Source organism: Apteryx rowi, unplaced genomic scaffold (genome assembly GCF_003343035.1).
Source record: "Apteryx rowi isolate R43461 unplaced genomic scaffold, aptRow1 scaffold_108, whole genome shotgun sequence".
Taxonomy (NCBI): Eukaryota; Metazoa; Chordata; class Aves; order Apterygiformes; family Apterygidae; genus Apteryx; species Apteryx rowi.
In genome coordinates, this window is record NW_020447286.1 from 1,372,794 (window position 1) to 1,385,853 (window position 13,060).

The 13,060-nt window shown below is 37.8% G+C and overlaps 1 protein-coding gene across 1 annotated transcript in view; it reads left to right on the plus strand.

Moving 5' to 3' along the window:
* Positions 1 to 13,060, plus strand: part of SEMA3E (semaphorin 3E) — a 143,505-nt gene that overhangs the window by 66,340 nt on the left and 64,105 nt on the right. Inside the window, exon 2 of the mRNA XM_026071298.1 lies at positions 7,974 to 8,134. Coding sequence (XP_025927083.1) covers positions 7,974 to 8,134 — 161 coding nt within the window. The remainder of the gene's footprint in view (positions 1 to 7,973; positions 8,135 to 13,060) is intronic.

The window sequence follows — 13,060 nt, forward strand, 5'->3', positions numbered from 1 at the left end:
CATCCCTGCATACTCTGACAACGTTCCTATATTCCTCCCAAGTGGCCTGTCCCCCTTTCCACTTTCTGTATACTTCCTTCTTCTGGTTGAGTTTTGCCAGGAGCTCCTTGCTCATCCATGCAGGTCTCCTGCCCACTTTTCTTGACTTCCTACTCATAGGGATGTACTGCTCCTGAGCCTGGAGGAAGTGATGTTTGAATATTAAACAGCTCTCTTGGACCTCCCTTCCTTCTAGGGCCCTAACCCATGGGATTGCTCCAAGGAGGTCCCTGAAGAGGCCAAAGTTTGCTCTCCTAAACTCCAGGGTTGCGATCCTACTTGGTGCCCTGCCTCCTCCTCGCAGAATCCCGCACTCCACCATCTCATGGTCACTGCAGCCAAGGCTGCCCCCGACCTTCACATCTTCCACCAGTCCTTCTTTGTTTGTTAGTACGAGGTCCAGCAGCACACCTCTCCTCGTTGGCTCCTCCACCACCTGTGTCAAGAAGTTGTCACCAATGCTCTGCAGGAACCTCTGGGACTGTTTGTGCCTAGCTGTGTTGTCTACACTACCATTAACCAGGCACTGTAAATGTTTTCAGATGGTTTACAATGAAACTTTCTTTTAAGACATTCTGCAAATTGGCCATCATTACTAGATAGCTTTGATTGAATAACAACAATACCAAGACTCTTACACTGCATTGAATTTCTTTTTTTAAGAATTAGTAAAATTAGATCAAATAGTAAATATTTTTTATTGCACTAGAATGTGCTTCTGGAAGTATATCTTAAAAATGCAATAAACCCATGTTGTACAAAGATCAAATGTGATTATTTTTAGTTTGGTGTACAGTTTCGTTTTGGAAGTTTCCAACAGGAACCAGAATCGTCATGAAATACTGTATAAACATACATTTTGTTTTCCAGCAGTATGTGGCATATCAATACTATGTGCCTCGGTAGATTTGTAATGGTTATATTTCTGTTGTTTAAGAACTAAAAACAGATCAATTATAGTGGCACTTACTGAATATGATATTTTGCCACAAGGGAAAAGAAACTAAATAATTCCAGGATGTGACAGAGAAAAATAGAGCATCAGACATGAGCTAACAAGATTAGATGTGCTAAAGGCTTTCAAATTCTACTGAAGTTTTTCTGTCATAACCTAAGTAGAAGTAGTAGAAACAAAAATATATCCAGTGATTTATTATATGTTCAAGTTATAAGATTTTCCAATTTCCAGAAAAAAGACAAGAAAGTTCTGTATTGTGCATGGTATGAAAATATTCTCATCACCCCAAACCAGACCTTTCAGTTTCAGAAACTTTTGACTCTGTAACTTAAACAAATGACAGGGAAAGATCTTTGTTTGAAGGAGGGAGTTTACTTGTCACTGTAATTTGAACTTCATCGCTGGACCCACAAATTCTAAGAAAGTGTCTACAAGAACATCAAATGGGCAAAATTATTCACGGACTTTGCTCCACCAGCTTGCTTCATGAAGCCAATTACATTCTCCAAACATAGCTAGACAGCCCAACTCACCTGCTGTCAAGAGCAGAGGTTGAATCGTGTGAGAGTGGTTGTGGAGTAATGGGGTTTTGCTTGTCTTCACTAGACTTTGCTTTCTGCCTCCTATCCCGCCAAGCTCCCGAGGCGTCTGCCTGGCCGCCATGCCATAGAGCCGCACAGATGAACCTCAAGCAGTGAAAATTCATGCTTCAACCTCACTCACAGCCTCTGCTGATTCATGTTCCGTAGATAAGATAACGAAGTATCTTAAGATCTGTGTATTAAAAAGCATAGTGGCAACTGTCACCATTACTACCACCCCAATTTTTGAGTTAGTTTGCTGTTCGTGATTAAACCTTTTTTTTAAAGTTCTTGGCTCCAATTCTGCTAGCAAACTTCCTGCTGTAGCATTGACTTCAGCCAGCACAGGCCAATTTCCACGCACCTCTTTTCTGTTGCTCAGCTGCTTCAGGCACCTGAGTTAGTGTATATCTTCACTGCATGGCAACCCCTGTCATTCTTCTGTAATTATTGTGGCAGCGATATAGAAGAGTGTGAGCATCGGAAAGGACATTGCTGATGCATTAGTTCATATTAAGCAAGATAGTTTTTTGGGGGGGGAGGGGGGGTTGTTTGTTTCTTTTCTTTTTTTCCCAGGGAAGAAAACTTCTGCCTGCTGTTACCAATTTTATATGGAATATTGCCAGTTAGGGGTCCTAACCTTGTCAGAATGATCCAGCCACTTGTAAGATTATATTTTTGTCCTGGTGATGGTGATACTTGTTAGAGTACCCTTGAATAGTAATCTGCCTTAAAGTACTGGTGGTTAAAAACTGAAGGATACTTGAATTTGCTGATATTACTGTTAACCTGTAATTCATAAGCTGCATTACTGATCTTTCAGACTCTCTTCCTATGCCTCTTTTTTCCTTTTCCTCTTTCTGTTTCTGTCCCTTTCTTGTCACACATAAGCAGGTCTTGGTTATCACTTAGCTATATAGAAAAAAAAAAAGAATTAACAAAAATTACATAAGGTTTGCCAAATTCTCACAAAATCTGATCCACTATAATATTTATATTCCAAGACTATGCTGACAGTTGATAACATTAAATGTCATTGAGGTGTTCACATTGCCTAAACTTTATATCCTGTAATCTGTGGTCTTTCACATTATTGATGGGGCCAGAAGGGATAAAGGAGCTCTGACATGTCCACCTTACATACTCAGCATGTTCAAAGTGCCAGACTCATTTGTCAGTGACCTGCATCTGGAAAACATCTTTGCCGGAAGAATGTTCTGCAGAATTAAGTAGTGTGGGAGGTGAGACTATATTTCTATAGGATTTAAAAGGGGAACCAAAGATTTTTATGAGAGGGCAAAAAAAGGCAAAAACAATAGACCTGTGCAGTTGTGATGATGTAATGCTTTTAAAAAACAGAGCAGAGCAACATCAGCTTTCACTCCCTAGGGGAGAAAATATATACATATATATATATATATATATACATATTTGTAGTGATATTTGTTTATATTCAAGGTTTAAAGCTTATCTTCCTCACTAAGCATTTGATTTCTGAGAACCTGCTATACTGGAGAGGTAGATTCACTGTACTCTGGCTAAGTCCGAGTATAATTCTGCTATAGACTGCTATATTCTGCACCAGAAAGGTTTTTGCATTTAATCTTCTAAGTGTGTTTTAATTATCAAGCGTTCTAATTTTAAAAATCTTGAAATAACATAATAAAAGAATGATCTATTTCATTTTTTTGTAATAGAAGAAATGTTTGTTTTAACACAGTCTTAGGTGTCTGAAAGAATTAGATGCTGATCATTAAAACATTTGAGAAATCAGCTATTATGAATGTAATTAAAATGGCTTAATGAATAGCTAACAGTATCCTGCTTGTCAAAGAGGATACAATATGAACATCTTCACTGGAGTAGATTTGTAAGAAAAAATATGGTAAGCGAGATCAGTCTGAATATTTGACAGCAAGCCCTGACAGACAGATAACAAACCTGCAGATTTAAAGCATTTAAAGAAGGAAGGGGGGGGAAAAAAAAAAGCAAGATTTGTTCCATTCAGATGATGTAGATCTCTTATGAAATATAATCTAATAGCCCAGACTTTACTTTAAGGTTTTCTTTTGTAAGTGAAGTGATTCAATTAGGAATATGTAAATATTTAAACAGTCATTTATTTTTTCAAGTTAAATATTGTTCATACTGCAAGGGTGCATTTTTACTTACGGTGTAGAGCTTTTAAATTAGAATGCAAAGCACTCAGTACAGTATAATAGAACAGCTAAGTATCACTGTCAAATCTGATGATCAGTACACTGAGGCATTCTGAAGCTCCATTTTTACTAAAAGACAGGAGTAAGGATGAGCTTTTCTTTTCTGTCTTATGTGTTAAGCATGAACAATATATTCTCCGTGAACAATCCTTCCTCTTTTTTTCTCTTCCTTTTTATTTCTTCATACAAGATTCTTATAGAATGCATGTTATGAGACAAAACAAAGCTTTTTGTCACAGAAATCTATAGAAACTCAATAAAAGGGAGGGTTTTACTAGCTGAAATCTTTAGCCATTCTCATGGGAGAGAGGATCCCAGAGTTTCTAGTCCATGTTCTGGAACAGTTTATATACTTTAGTCACTGACTGTTTAATATAAAATGCATAGACTATTTTGAGAACAAGGGCCAGAACTTAGAGTTCTTCTTTCCCAGAAAAGCAATTTAACTACTAAAGTAGAGTCATGCTCCTGCTCATTCATTCTTCCTGAAGCCTAAATATTTGCTACTTTGTTGTATAGCTTCAACGGGAAATGGAGAAAGCATCCATCCTTCCCTTCCAATCTAATAGCTAATAGCTTGTGATTAGACCTCTTCATGGCAAGAGAAAGATCTGGGTTTCAATCCATTTAGAAAAGGAAATTGAACCCATGCCTGCCATTTCTCAGGTGACTGATTAAGCCACTAGAATATTCTAAAAATGTTATGCAGCACTATATTTTCTCTGGACAGATTCTCAGGGAAAATTGCAGTTGCACCTGGTCTTGTAAGTGTGCTAGATGTTCTCAGCATAATTGAAGCCTAGGATTAGTCAGAAGGACTTCTTGGTTTTGGATTATGCTCAAGTTTGGTATGATCTAGGAAACAAGTTTTTCAAACTAAGGATATGGGCATGGCCAGGAGCAAAACGTTTGACACCTTGAGGACTCCACAGTTACAAGGTGACCCTTGTGAGTATAAGCATCTTCAAGGTCAGACACAAATTGAGGGCAGATTTGGGGGAAAGTTGCTTAGGTGTAGTTTTGAATTTAAGTGCCTCATTTCCAATTGTATCTTGGTTTTAATGTCCCAGGGTACCTCAACATTGCAAAGTGCAAAAGTCCATGAGCTAACACTCCACAAAATAAATGTGAAGTCTGTGTGACCTGTGGCCGCAGCAGCTCAAGTCTGGAAGCAGTATAGCTCTAATTCCCACAGTGCTACCTCTAAGCTAACCAGCTTTGCTGAAGGGGCATAGCACATGAATGAAGTTGTACTGCTTCAAAAGCTGAGGTCGCTTACATTAAACCAAATCATGGTGAAATTCAGTTGCCTAGACATAATAGGCACTTAGTACCATTTTAGACTCTCTGGGATAGTCCACGTATTCTCCAGATGAGTCCTGGCATTCAGAAACTTCCACGTCCTATTTAGCTACACCATGCTAACATCTCAGCTATCACAAAGGCCAGAAATCCACTAGCACATTTGTGTTTAGGTATCAAAAAAACCTCCCCACGTTCGTCAGCTTGGTGTTTTTCAGCCCTTCCAGATGTCAGGTTCACGTCTGTGCTGGTCTCTACACTCATTGCAAAAACATGCCTGTATACCTTTTCCTGGGGGTAGTCCTAGAAATACTTTTTCACAAGTCTGATCTTGAAAGGTGTTTAATATTCTCAACTTTCATTTAAGACAATCAGACATGCAGGTGTACTTAGCAATACTGAATCTTATGTGACCAGTTACCAGTTTACAGGTTTAGGTATAGGATTGTTCATCATGCTTAATTTTCTCATTGAAAGCAGGTGACTGATATCTCTGATCTGTGTAAAGAAATATTGTCTCACTTATGTAAAGTTCATCTCTAGGACAACATGAAAATAAATCAGCAGAAGCTATCAGGGTGTCTTTTCTGTGACTTCTATATGACTAAAACTTTAAAATTCAATTCTCCTCAAACCAAGACTGACTCATAAATAAAATATATCGGATGTTTTATATTCTTGCAAATAAAAACAGGTTTTATTTAGGACCAAAAGCATATTTCCAGTTCTGCTTTTATCCCATTTCTAATCTGATCACAAAAAAGTAATGTTCTTCTGAAACAACTATCTGCTGGATTTGCTTGGTGAGAGAAGCTTCCTTTGAGAGCAACATCTCCACATTGCTATGCAGTCTTAAGCTCAGTGTATCTCTGCCAAATATATGCATACATATTCACTGGTCAGTACATTACACGCAGACAAAAAAAGAGTTTTGTTATACTCTATCATGATCTTGCTGTGTAACTTAGTTTATCCATCTCTAAAAACAGGCTAATCATACCTGGTTATAAAGTGCTTTGACCAATATTGTAAAAAAATGCTACGGATAGCCTAGATTTTATTAAAATTACATAACTATTTAATCCATAGATTCTCTGAAACTATTAAATCTCAGAAATTAAATCAGTTGTAAGGCTGAATTTCTGTTACGACTCCTTTCACGAAAATTTTATCATCTAGGTAAACAGCTTTCAGAAACTAACTGTTTTCAGGCTCTGACCTGAATTAACCTAGCCAAGAAATTGGCTGATTTATTTTATTACTAAATTCCCATATCATCAACATAATAACTTAAAATGAAATGAAATTGTAGAAATAGCTCAAAAATGCTTGTCTGGTCTCTGTTCTCTTTTCTATACTTTCAAATATTAGTAAGATATCATAAGGAAAATTGGTCGTGCTAAATCTTTCTGTGGTAAGGTTCACATAAAATTCAAATAAAAAGTTCAGATATCATTGGTTTGAAAAACTTTCCTCAGAGAGTGCAGGACACATTTTTAATAGTGGTTATGACTTTTGGTGGTTTAATCTTTGGGTGGTTTATGAGGCTGTGATTCTCAGGTTAAAGACACACGTCCATTTCTGAAAATCAAGCCATAGAGATTGCGGTCTCAAATGGATGCCATGATCGTGTATCCAAGTGAGGACTTCCTCTGACCTGCAGAACCAGCCCCTCGCAGGGCATCTGTGGCTTCTGCATGGCTGAAAAGGTGTCGCATGAACACAGGAGCATAGCTGCTGGTGTGGCACCACCAGAATGATGTCCTCTTTGGTGTCTTCACTAGTTCATGGATAGCCCACATCTTCCAGCATCAGGTGCTAGGCCACATCCAAACAACAGGGAAAGTTAACCTCAGGGATAACAGCTCTGAGGATGAGCCAAAGGGAATTTAGTCCTTTTACCAAGACCGATTTTTGTTTCGTCAGAAGAAAATAATTCCCCACAATATAGACATAGGAACAGAGTTCCTTTCCCCCAAACCCAGCTCCGCTGCTCCCCTGAAGCAGTCCTAAGGCTGCTCTCTGGAAGAACGTCTTTTGAGGCTTCCTGTCAGCAAAATGCTTTCCAGCCTTTCAGACCTGCTGCCTGCCGGGCTGCACCATCTGCCCGAGAGTGAGGAAAGACTTCTTCGCTGTGCTTGCTCCTGTCTTTCTTCCTGAGGTCTGTTTCCAAGTTTCTGCAGCATTACCCAGGATGAATTTCCCATTCTCTGTGGAAGCAGCTTGAGCCTGGATTATGTACAGCTAAGCCCCAGCTCCCCTTAACTGGTCAGCATATTTCTTGGAAAAATCAGCAATCACTTTGAAAAATATAAATATGTGTTTTACAGGATTTATACTGATTTTACTTGCTGATTTTAGTGCTAATGTTTTCAGAGAATTTAGCGGAGACAGTACTGGGCTTAAGGCAAGCAATCCCATCCTCCCAAAAACAAAACCAGAACAGCATTGTGCCTACAATAAAAAACTGTAGTTTGACAAGCCTGAGGGAAAGACAAGGAGATAGTTTCCAGTATTTTTTCAATTTCCATCCATTCATTCTTTGTTTCCCATTTGCAGTTAATATCCTAAAAAACATTTTTTTTTCCTTTTCAGAAAATGTTAAAAGAGGAAACTTATCTCCCCCCATCCCCATTTTATGATATATTGAGCACAAAGATTATGATGTAAAGATCCACATACAATTCTTGTGGAGAGATGGCTGGTTTTGAAAATTGTTCCCAGGTGTTTTGTGTCTCTTTCTTACTCAAAGATTATATGATTAGCATTTTAATATCCCACAAGTTTTAGCTGACCTCCCTAGGAGGATAGGAAAATGAAGCCATGAAGCTAAGCTGTTTGGTATTTATCATGCACACTCTGATTGTATTTCAGAGCTCTGGGATTTAAACAGGACGTCAGTCTTTCACAGCCCATTTGGATATCTTGGTCTTCACATAATGCTGCTGGATGAGTATCAAGAGCGACTGTTTGTGGGAGGAAGAGACCTCTTGTATTCCCTCAGCTTGGATCGAGTCAGTGACAACTACCGAGAGGTGGAGTAAAAAAAAAATATATATTATTTACTTTGTGACATAATGTGTAGCACAGAATACATGATTGGAAAGGAGATGACGGACCTTTTTGTAGACATTAAAGTTTTGTAGATTAACATAAAAGTCATGTTTATCTTTAAGAAAAAAACAGTGTTTACTGTTTTTTTCCCCCCAATTATAACCCATAAGAGTCACTCCAGGTGAAGAGGTCTGGAGGATATATATCTTTTCCTCACTATTTTTCAGCATGTTTACTGAAATTTAGAGCATCTCACAGCACTTTGTGCATAGCTGATCTCCCATGTATAATCAAGGAATAATTTCTCCCAGGTGTTTGTGTGGGATTTTTTTTTTTTTCCCACAGCATCAGAGAAGGGGAGGGTTTTTTTTCTTTTATTTTTTTTTCTGAAAAAACCTTATGAGCACATAAATGACAAGAGGAATTCAATGGCAGTGCAAACCTGTCAGCTAATTTTTATTACTCTTTAGAAACTTCATTTTGCCTCACTGGCTCAAAGGTGATACTGTTAAGTAGTGACCGAAAGTGTCATTTGAAGTGTACTCAGTGGTCTGTGGGAGAAGGATGGTTTAAGTCATAATCCTACTGGAGAGCCTGGCGCATCATAGAAACCACAGCTGATGACACTCTGGCAATTGAAGTGGAGAGACCTGAGTATGAGAAGGGGTGGACCCTGGCTTCTTTATTGACTTGTGTCCTTGGTAGCTAATACTGGAAGCATATGGCAGCAAAGGAAGCTGGTGGAGCTACTGCTCCGGCCTCAATCATCCTGACTACAGATAAAGGATTCAGTGTTTTTCTTTTTTTTCTTTTTTTTTAATTTCCTAAATATGTTTTGAAATATTTTCACTCATTCATTCTTATATCAATGAAAAAATAAACAAATAAATAAATAAAGCCCCTCTAGAGAAATATGATTTTTGAGTTCCACAGTGCACTGACCACTAGACTAATGTTTCAAAGTATTTTGTTTCTGCACCCTTCTTGTGAGTGAATATCACTGTTCCCATGCCAACAGTGTCATAAACTTTACCATAAGCAACCTTTCCTATCTCCAAGTGTAATTAGCATGTGCCACTGTTGTGAATGGATATAACATGTTTTTTCCTACTTATGAACAGTTTGGGAAAGGCTGTTCTAGAAAGGAGGAAATGGATATAAATACTCACAGAGGCCATTTAGGAATTTATCTACATAAAATTAATAATAATAATATATATATTTTTAACTCTTCAGATAGCAATGTTACATACTGAGTTTTGTTCCTTCACAGTGAGATATGAGTTAACTCCTTTTCCATTTGATAGGAATTGTCCTCTGATGAGATATTAGGGATACAAAAACATTTAAGCATTTCTATAAAATGACTTTTTTCCCTCTTCTTCCTCATTTGGTAGTAAATCAGTATGAGGAAAGATGACAGTGTAGAACACTTTATGCTTCTGTCCAACCATCATTGTCCCATCTGGACACACTCTTGAAGTTCGTTGCCCTCCTCCTTGTTGTTTTTAGATGGAAGATCAGCCATTTACTCTGAAACTATACTCTCTGTCTTGAGACCTGCATGCAGAATATGACAAATTAATGGAAGGTCTTCTTGCTGGCTTGCCTGCTTGCCTGCTTTTATGATGTGCAAAAGATGAGAAACTAGAGTAAATGGAGCTTGACCTAACATGTTTGGAAACATGACCTCACTGGGGATTAACTCCTCTTAATACAAATGTCACAATCCTTTTCTTGTTTCCTCAGCATTCGCTCAGCACTGATTTCACTCAGCAGTACCTAGGGTAAGCTTGATTGTCCCACAACATTATCAGCAGAAGTGTGGAATGACATATTTCTGTTATATCAAAGCTCAATTACTGAGATACATAGAGTGAAGTTTCTGAAATTGAGAGACTGGTTGATTCATTATTATCCAGGTTCTTCATTAAGTTGCCTTTAACTGTGTGTTGATTAGCCTTTGGCCTTTCCTTTCAAACTGAAGACTTTATCTTAATTAATCTAAGACACCAGTTATAATCTAGTGAAAGTACAAGAGTGGAGGCAAGTTTCTGATTTTTATTCTTTCTCCAGTAACAGGATGAGTCACTATCTGCAAAAGAGATGTTTCATAAAGTTGGTAGCTTTGTGGCAGATTTCGTAGAACTTTTTTCATTTTCTAGGTTCTAGAACACAGTTGGAGTTTTAATTCATTGTCATCCCCTTTTCCACAATTTGGAATATGAATATGCTCTCTAAAAAACAAAATTAAACCCAATCAGACATATATCCCTTCTTCTATGAAACAACCCAGTCGTTCCTCAGATATTCAGTTCTAATGAGCATATTAAGAGTCCCTCAAAGAAAAACAGCAAGTTGGGTGGACATAAAACATCTTTTGCATTGAGGCCTATTGACAGCCTCAGTAATCCATCAAATCCCCAAAATTCACCTTGTGATGCATATGAAGTGTGCATTCTAAAAAAACCTTTATCTAATAGACCATATTGTTCCCTAAGGTTCCATTCTCTTCAACTTTCAAAAATCAAGCAACAGTCTGAAGGATAGATTATAAGTTTTCTATGTGATTAGTTGTTTATGCATTTTTATGTTTAACAATATTAACAGCATATATTATCCTAAGCACCTTTCACATCATGCAGAGAAGGGATATACATGAAACTGCAAAAATCTGTCAAGGAATAAAATTCCTCCTGTCATTCCTGCGTTGATTGGGGACTCCAGAGATCTGGGTTTAGCCCACAGCTATGACACAGACTTTCTATGACAACTTAAGCAAACACACAGCATCTCATTTCTCCATTGATCAAGTGGAGAGTAATTATAATTCCTTTGCCTCCTTTTTATCTCTTTTTTTGTGCCCTTTGTATCTCTCCTTGCCTACCAAAGGCACAGAAATTTTGTTGCACCATAAGTATCTGAAACACAGTTGCTCCTGTGCTTCAGCTTCTGTATGAAGAACACCCTAACACTGCCAGGGGCAAGAATGATGGAGAATATGAAATGTGGATATCAATATTTACAGAAAATTAAAGCCATACAAATACCTGCAGTCCTCTATAAGCCAGGGCTTTGGAGGTACCCTCCATGTGACCTTTGCTATCCCTAGAGATCTTGCTCCCTTTGATACCACCTTTGAAATCAAACTTTGCACATATTTGGGACTTGATCCAAAGTCTCTAAGGCTTGTAATGATCTAACACACTGATAGAAAACCTTCTTTGATGTCTGGTGCCAAATTTATTTTAAAAAGCATTGCAGTTCATTGTAATTGGTGCCAGACCAGATCTCTGTTGACAGCAAACTTGAACCACTGCCGGTAGTTCACCATCACTGATATAATAGCTCATAGAGAAGGACAACCTTTGGTTCTATTTTTCCTTGCTTGTAGAAGTGAAAATAATCTGCACTTCCTGCTTCTCCAGGAACTCCTTACAGATATTCATTCTTCCTAGCTTATGCTTCAAAGTGCTAGCAAAGGGCTAGCTATGAAGAGGCTTCTTACATAAGTAAATAGTCTTGTGCAGGAAGATTTCAGTGTGTTTTATCTGTTTCTGGTCCAGTATGAGATAGCTCCAGATTAGGAACTTTCTGTTGTAATACAGCATAGAGCACCGATAATGTACCCTTCCTCTCGTACCTCTGGTGAAGCTAGCTACATTTTCACTCCAGAGCTGGCTTAACAAAAGTCAGCAAAAGCAGGACTGGCTTGCATCTACTTTGAATATTATGTAGGAATGCACCCATATTCAAATTTAAATGAGAAGCACATAATTTAGCATAATTTTAGTTTGATTATCCATTGGAATTACTTCTCATAAGACAAGCTTGGTCTCTATCTCTTGATAAATACATATAATATCTTCCAGTCATAACCAGGTGCTTTTGCAGAAGTTGTCCTTCAGCCAAACACGAGTTGCGCTGTTTGTTAAGTATTATTTATCAACTCAAAACAAGGACAGGATAGTTGAATAAAATTTAATTGCTCTGTCATATACTCGCATTCAAACAGGTTCACATAGTGGTCCATTCTGGACTGAAGCCCTATAAAGCTCATACCGTTTCCTGAAATTAGTTTTCAGTAGACATGTCATCCTGTTTTTTGAGGTTAGTGACTTAATAGTGAAGCTCTTTGGAGACACTAATTAGGATTCCAATGCCAATTAGACAGTTTCCTTTATCTGATTAGCTGTCAGCCATACAGCCTTATATTTCCATGTATTCTTATTAAGAGTATATTTAAAAATAGCTTTTTCCTATCTTTTTAATGCAGTGCTAGAATTATATCACCAAGGTCTTAAAGATGAAAAATGTTGTGATGCAAGATGAAAAACCATCACTAAACATGCAACTTACACATTTGTTTCACAGTAACTCACAGTAGTGACAGGTTTTGAATAATTATGTCCAAACAAGAGGTCAAGCATGCAGCTAAGCAAAATGTATGCTACCGGGACGCTACACCAGTCTAGGTGCATGGGAGAAATTTCCCAAGAATGGTTACTGACAGCTTGCCAAAAAGACTGTAGTCCTGGCAAAGAACCAATCTGAAGTTAAAGCTGACAGTTGTCATAACTGTAAAAGCACAAACATCAGGAAAAATAACATGTTGCAGGTTAAAGGCTACTGTTACAGCTGATTAGTATCTGGAATTCTATGCGGTACAAACACATCCTATGTTTTCCCAGTTAAAGAAAACTGCAATAATTACACAAATATAATTAAGCATGGTGAGCACATATTGATAAAGTTCTACCTATGTCCACTTACTATCCATTTCTTTGAAATCATGACTGACAGACCAAGCGGCTCTTCTCCATTGCATAAACCAAGGTAAGAAATCTTTACAAAGACTTAAGCATTAAAAACAATAAAATAAATGTTTTTCATGCTTTGCAGGTCTT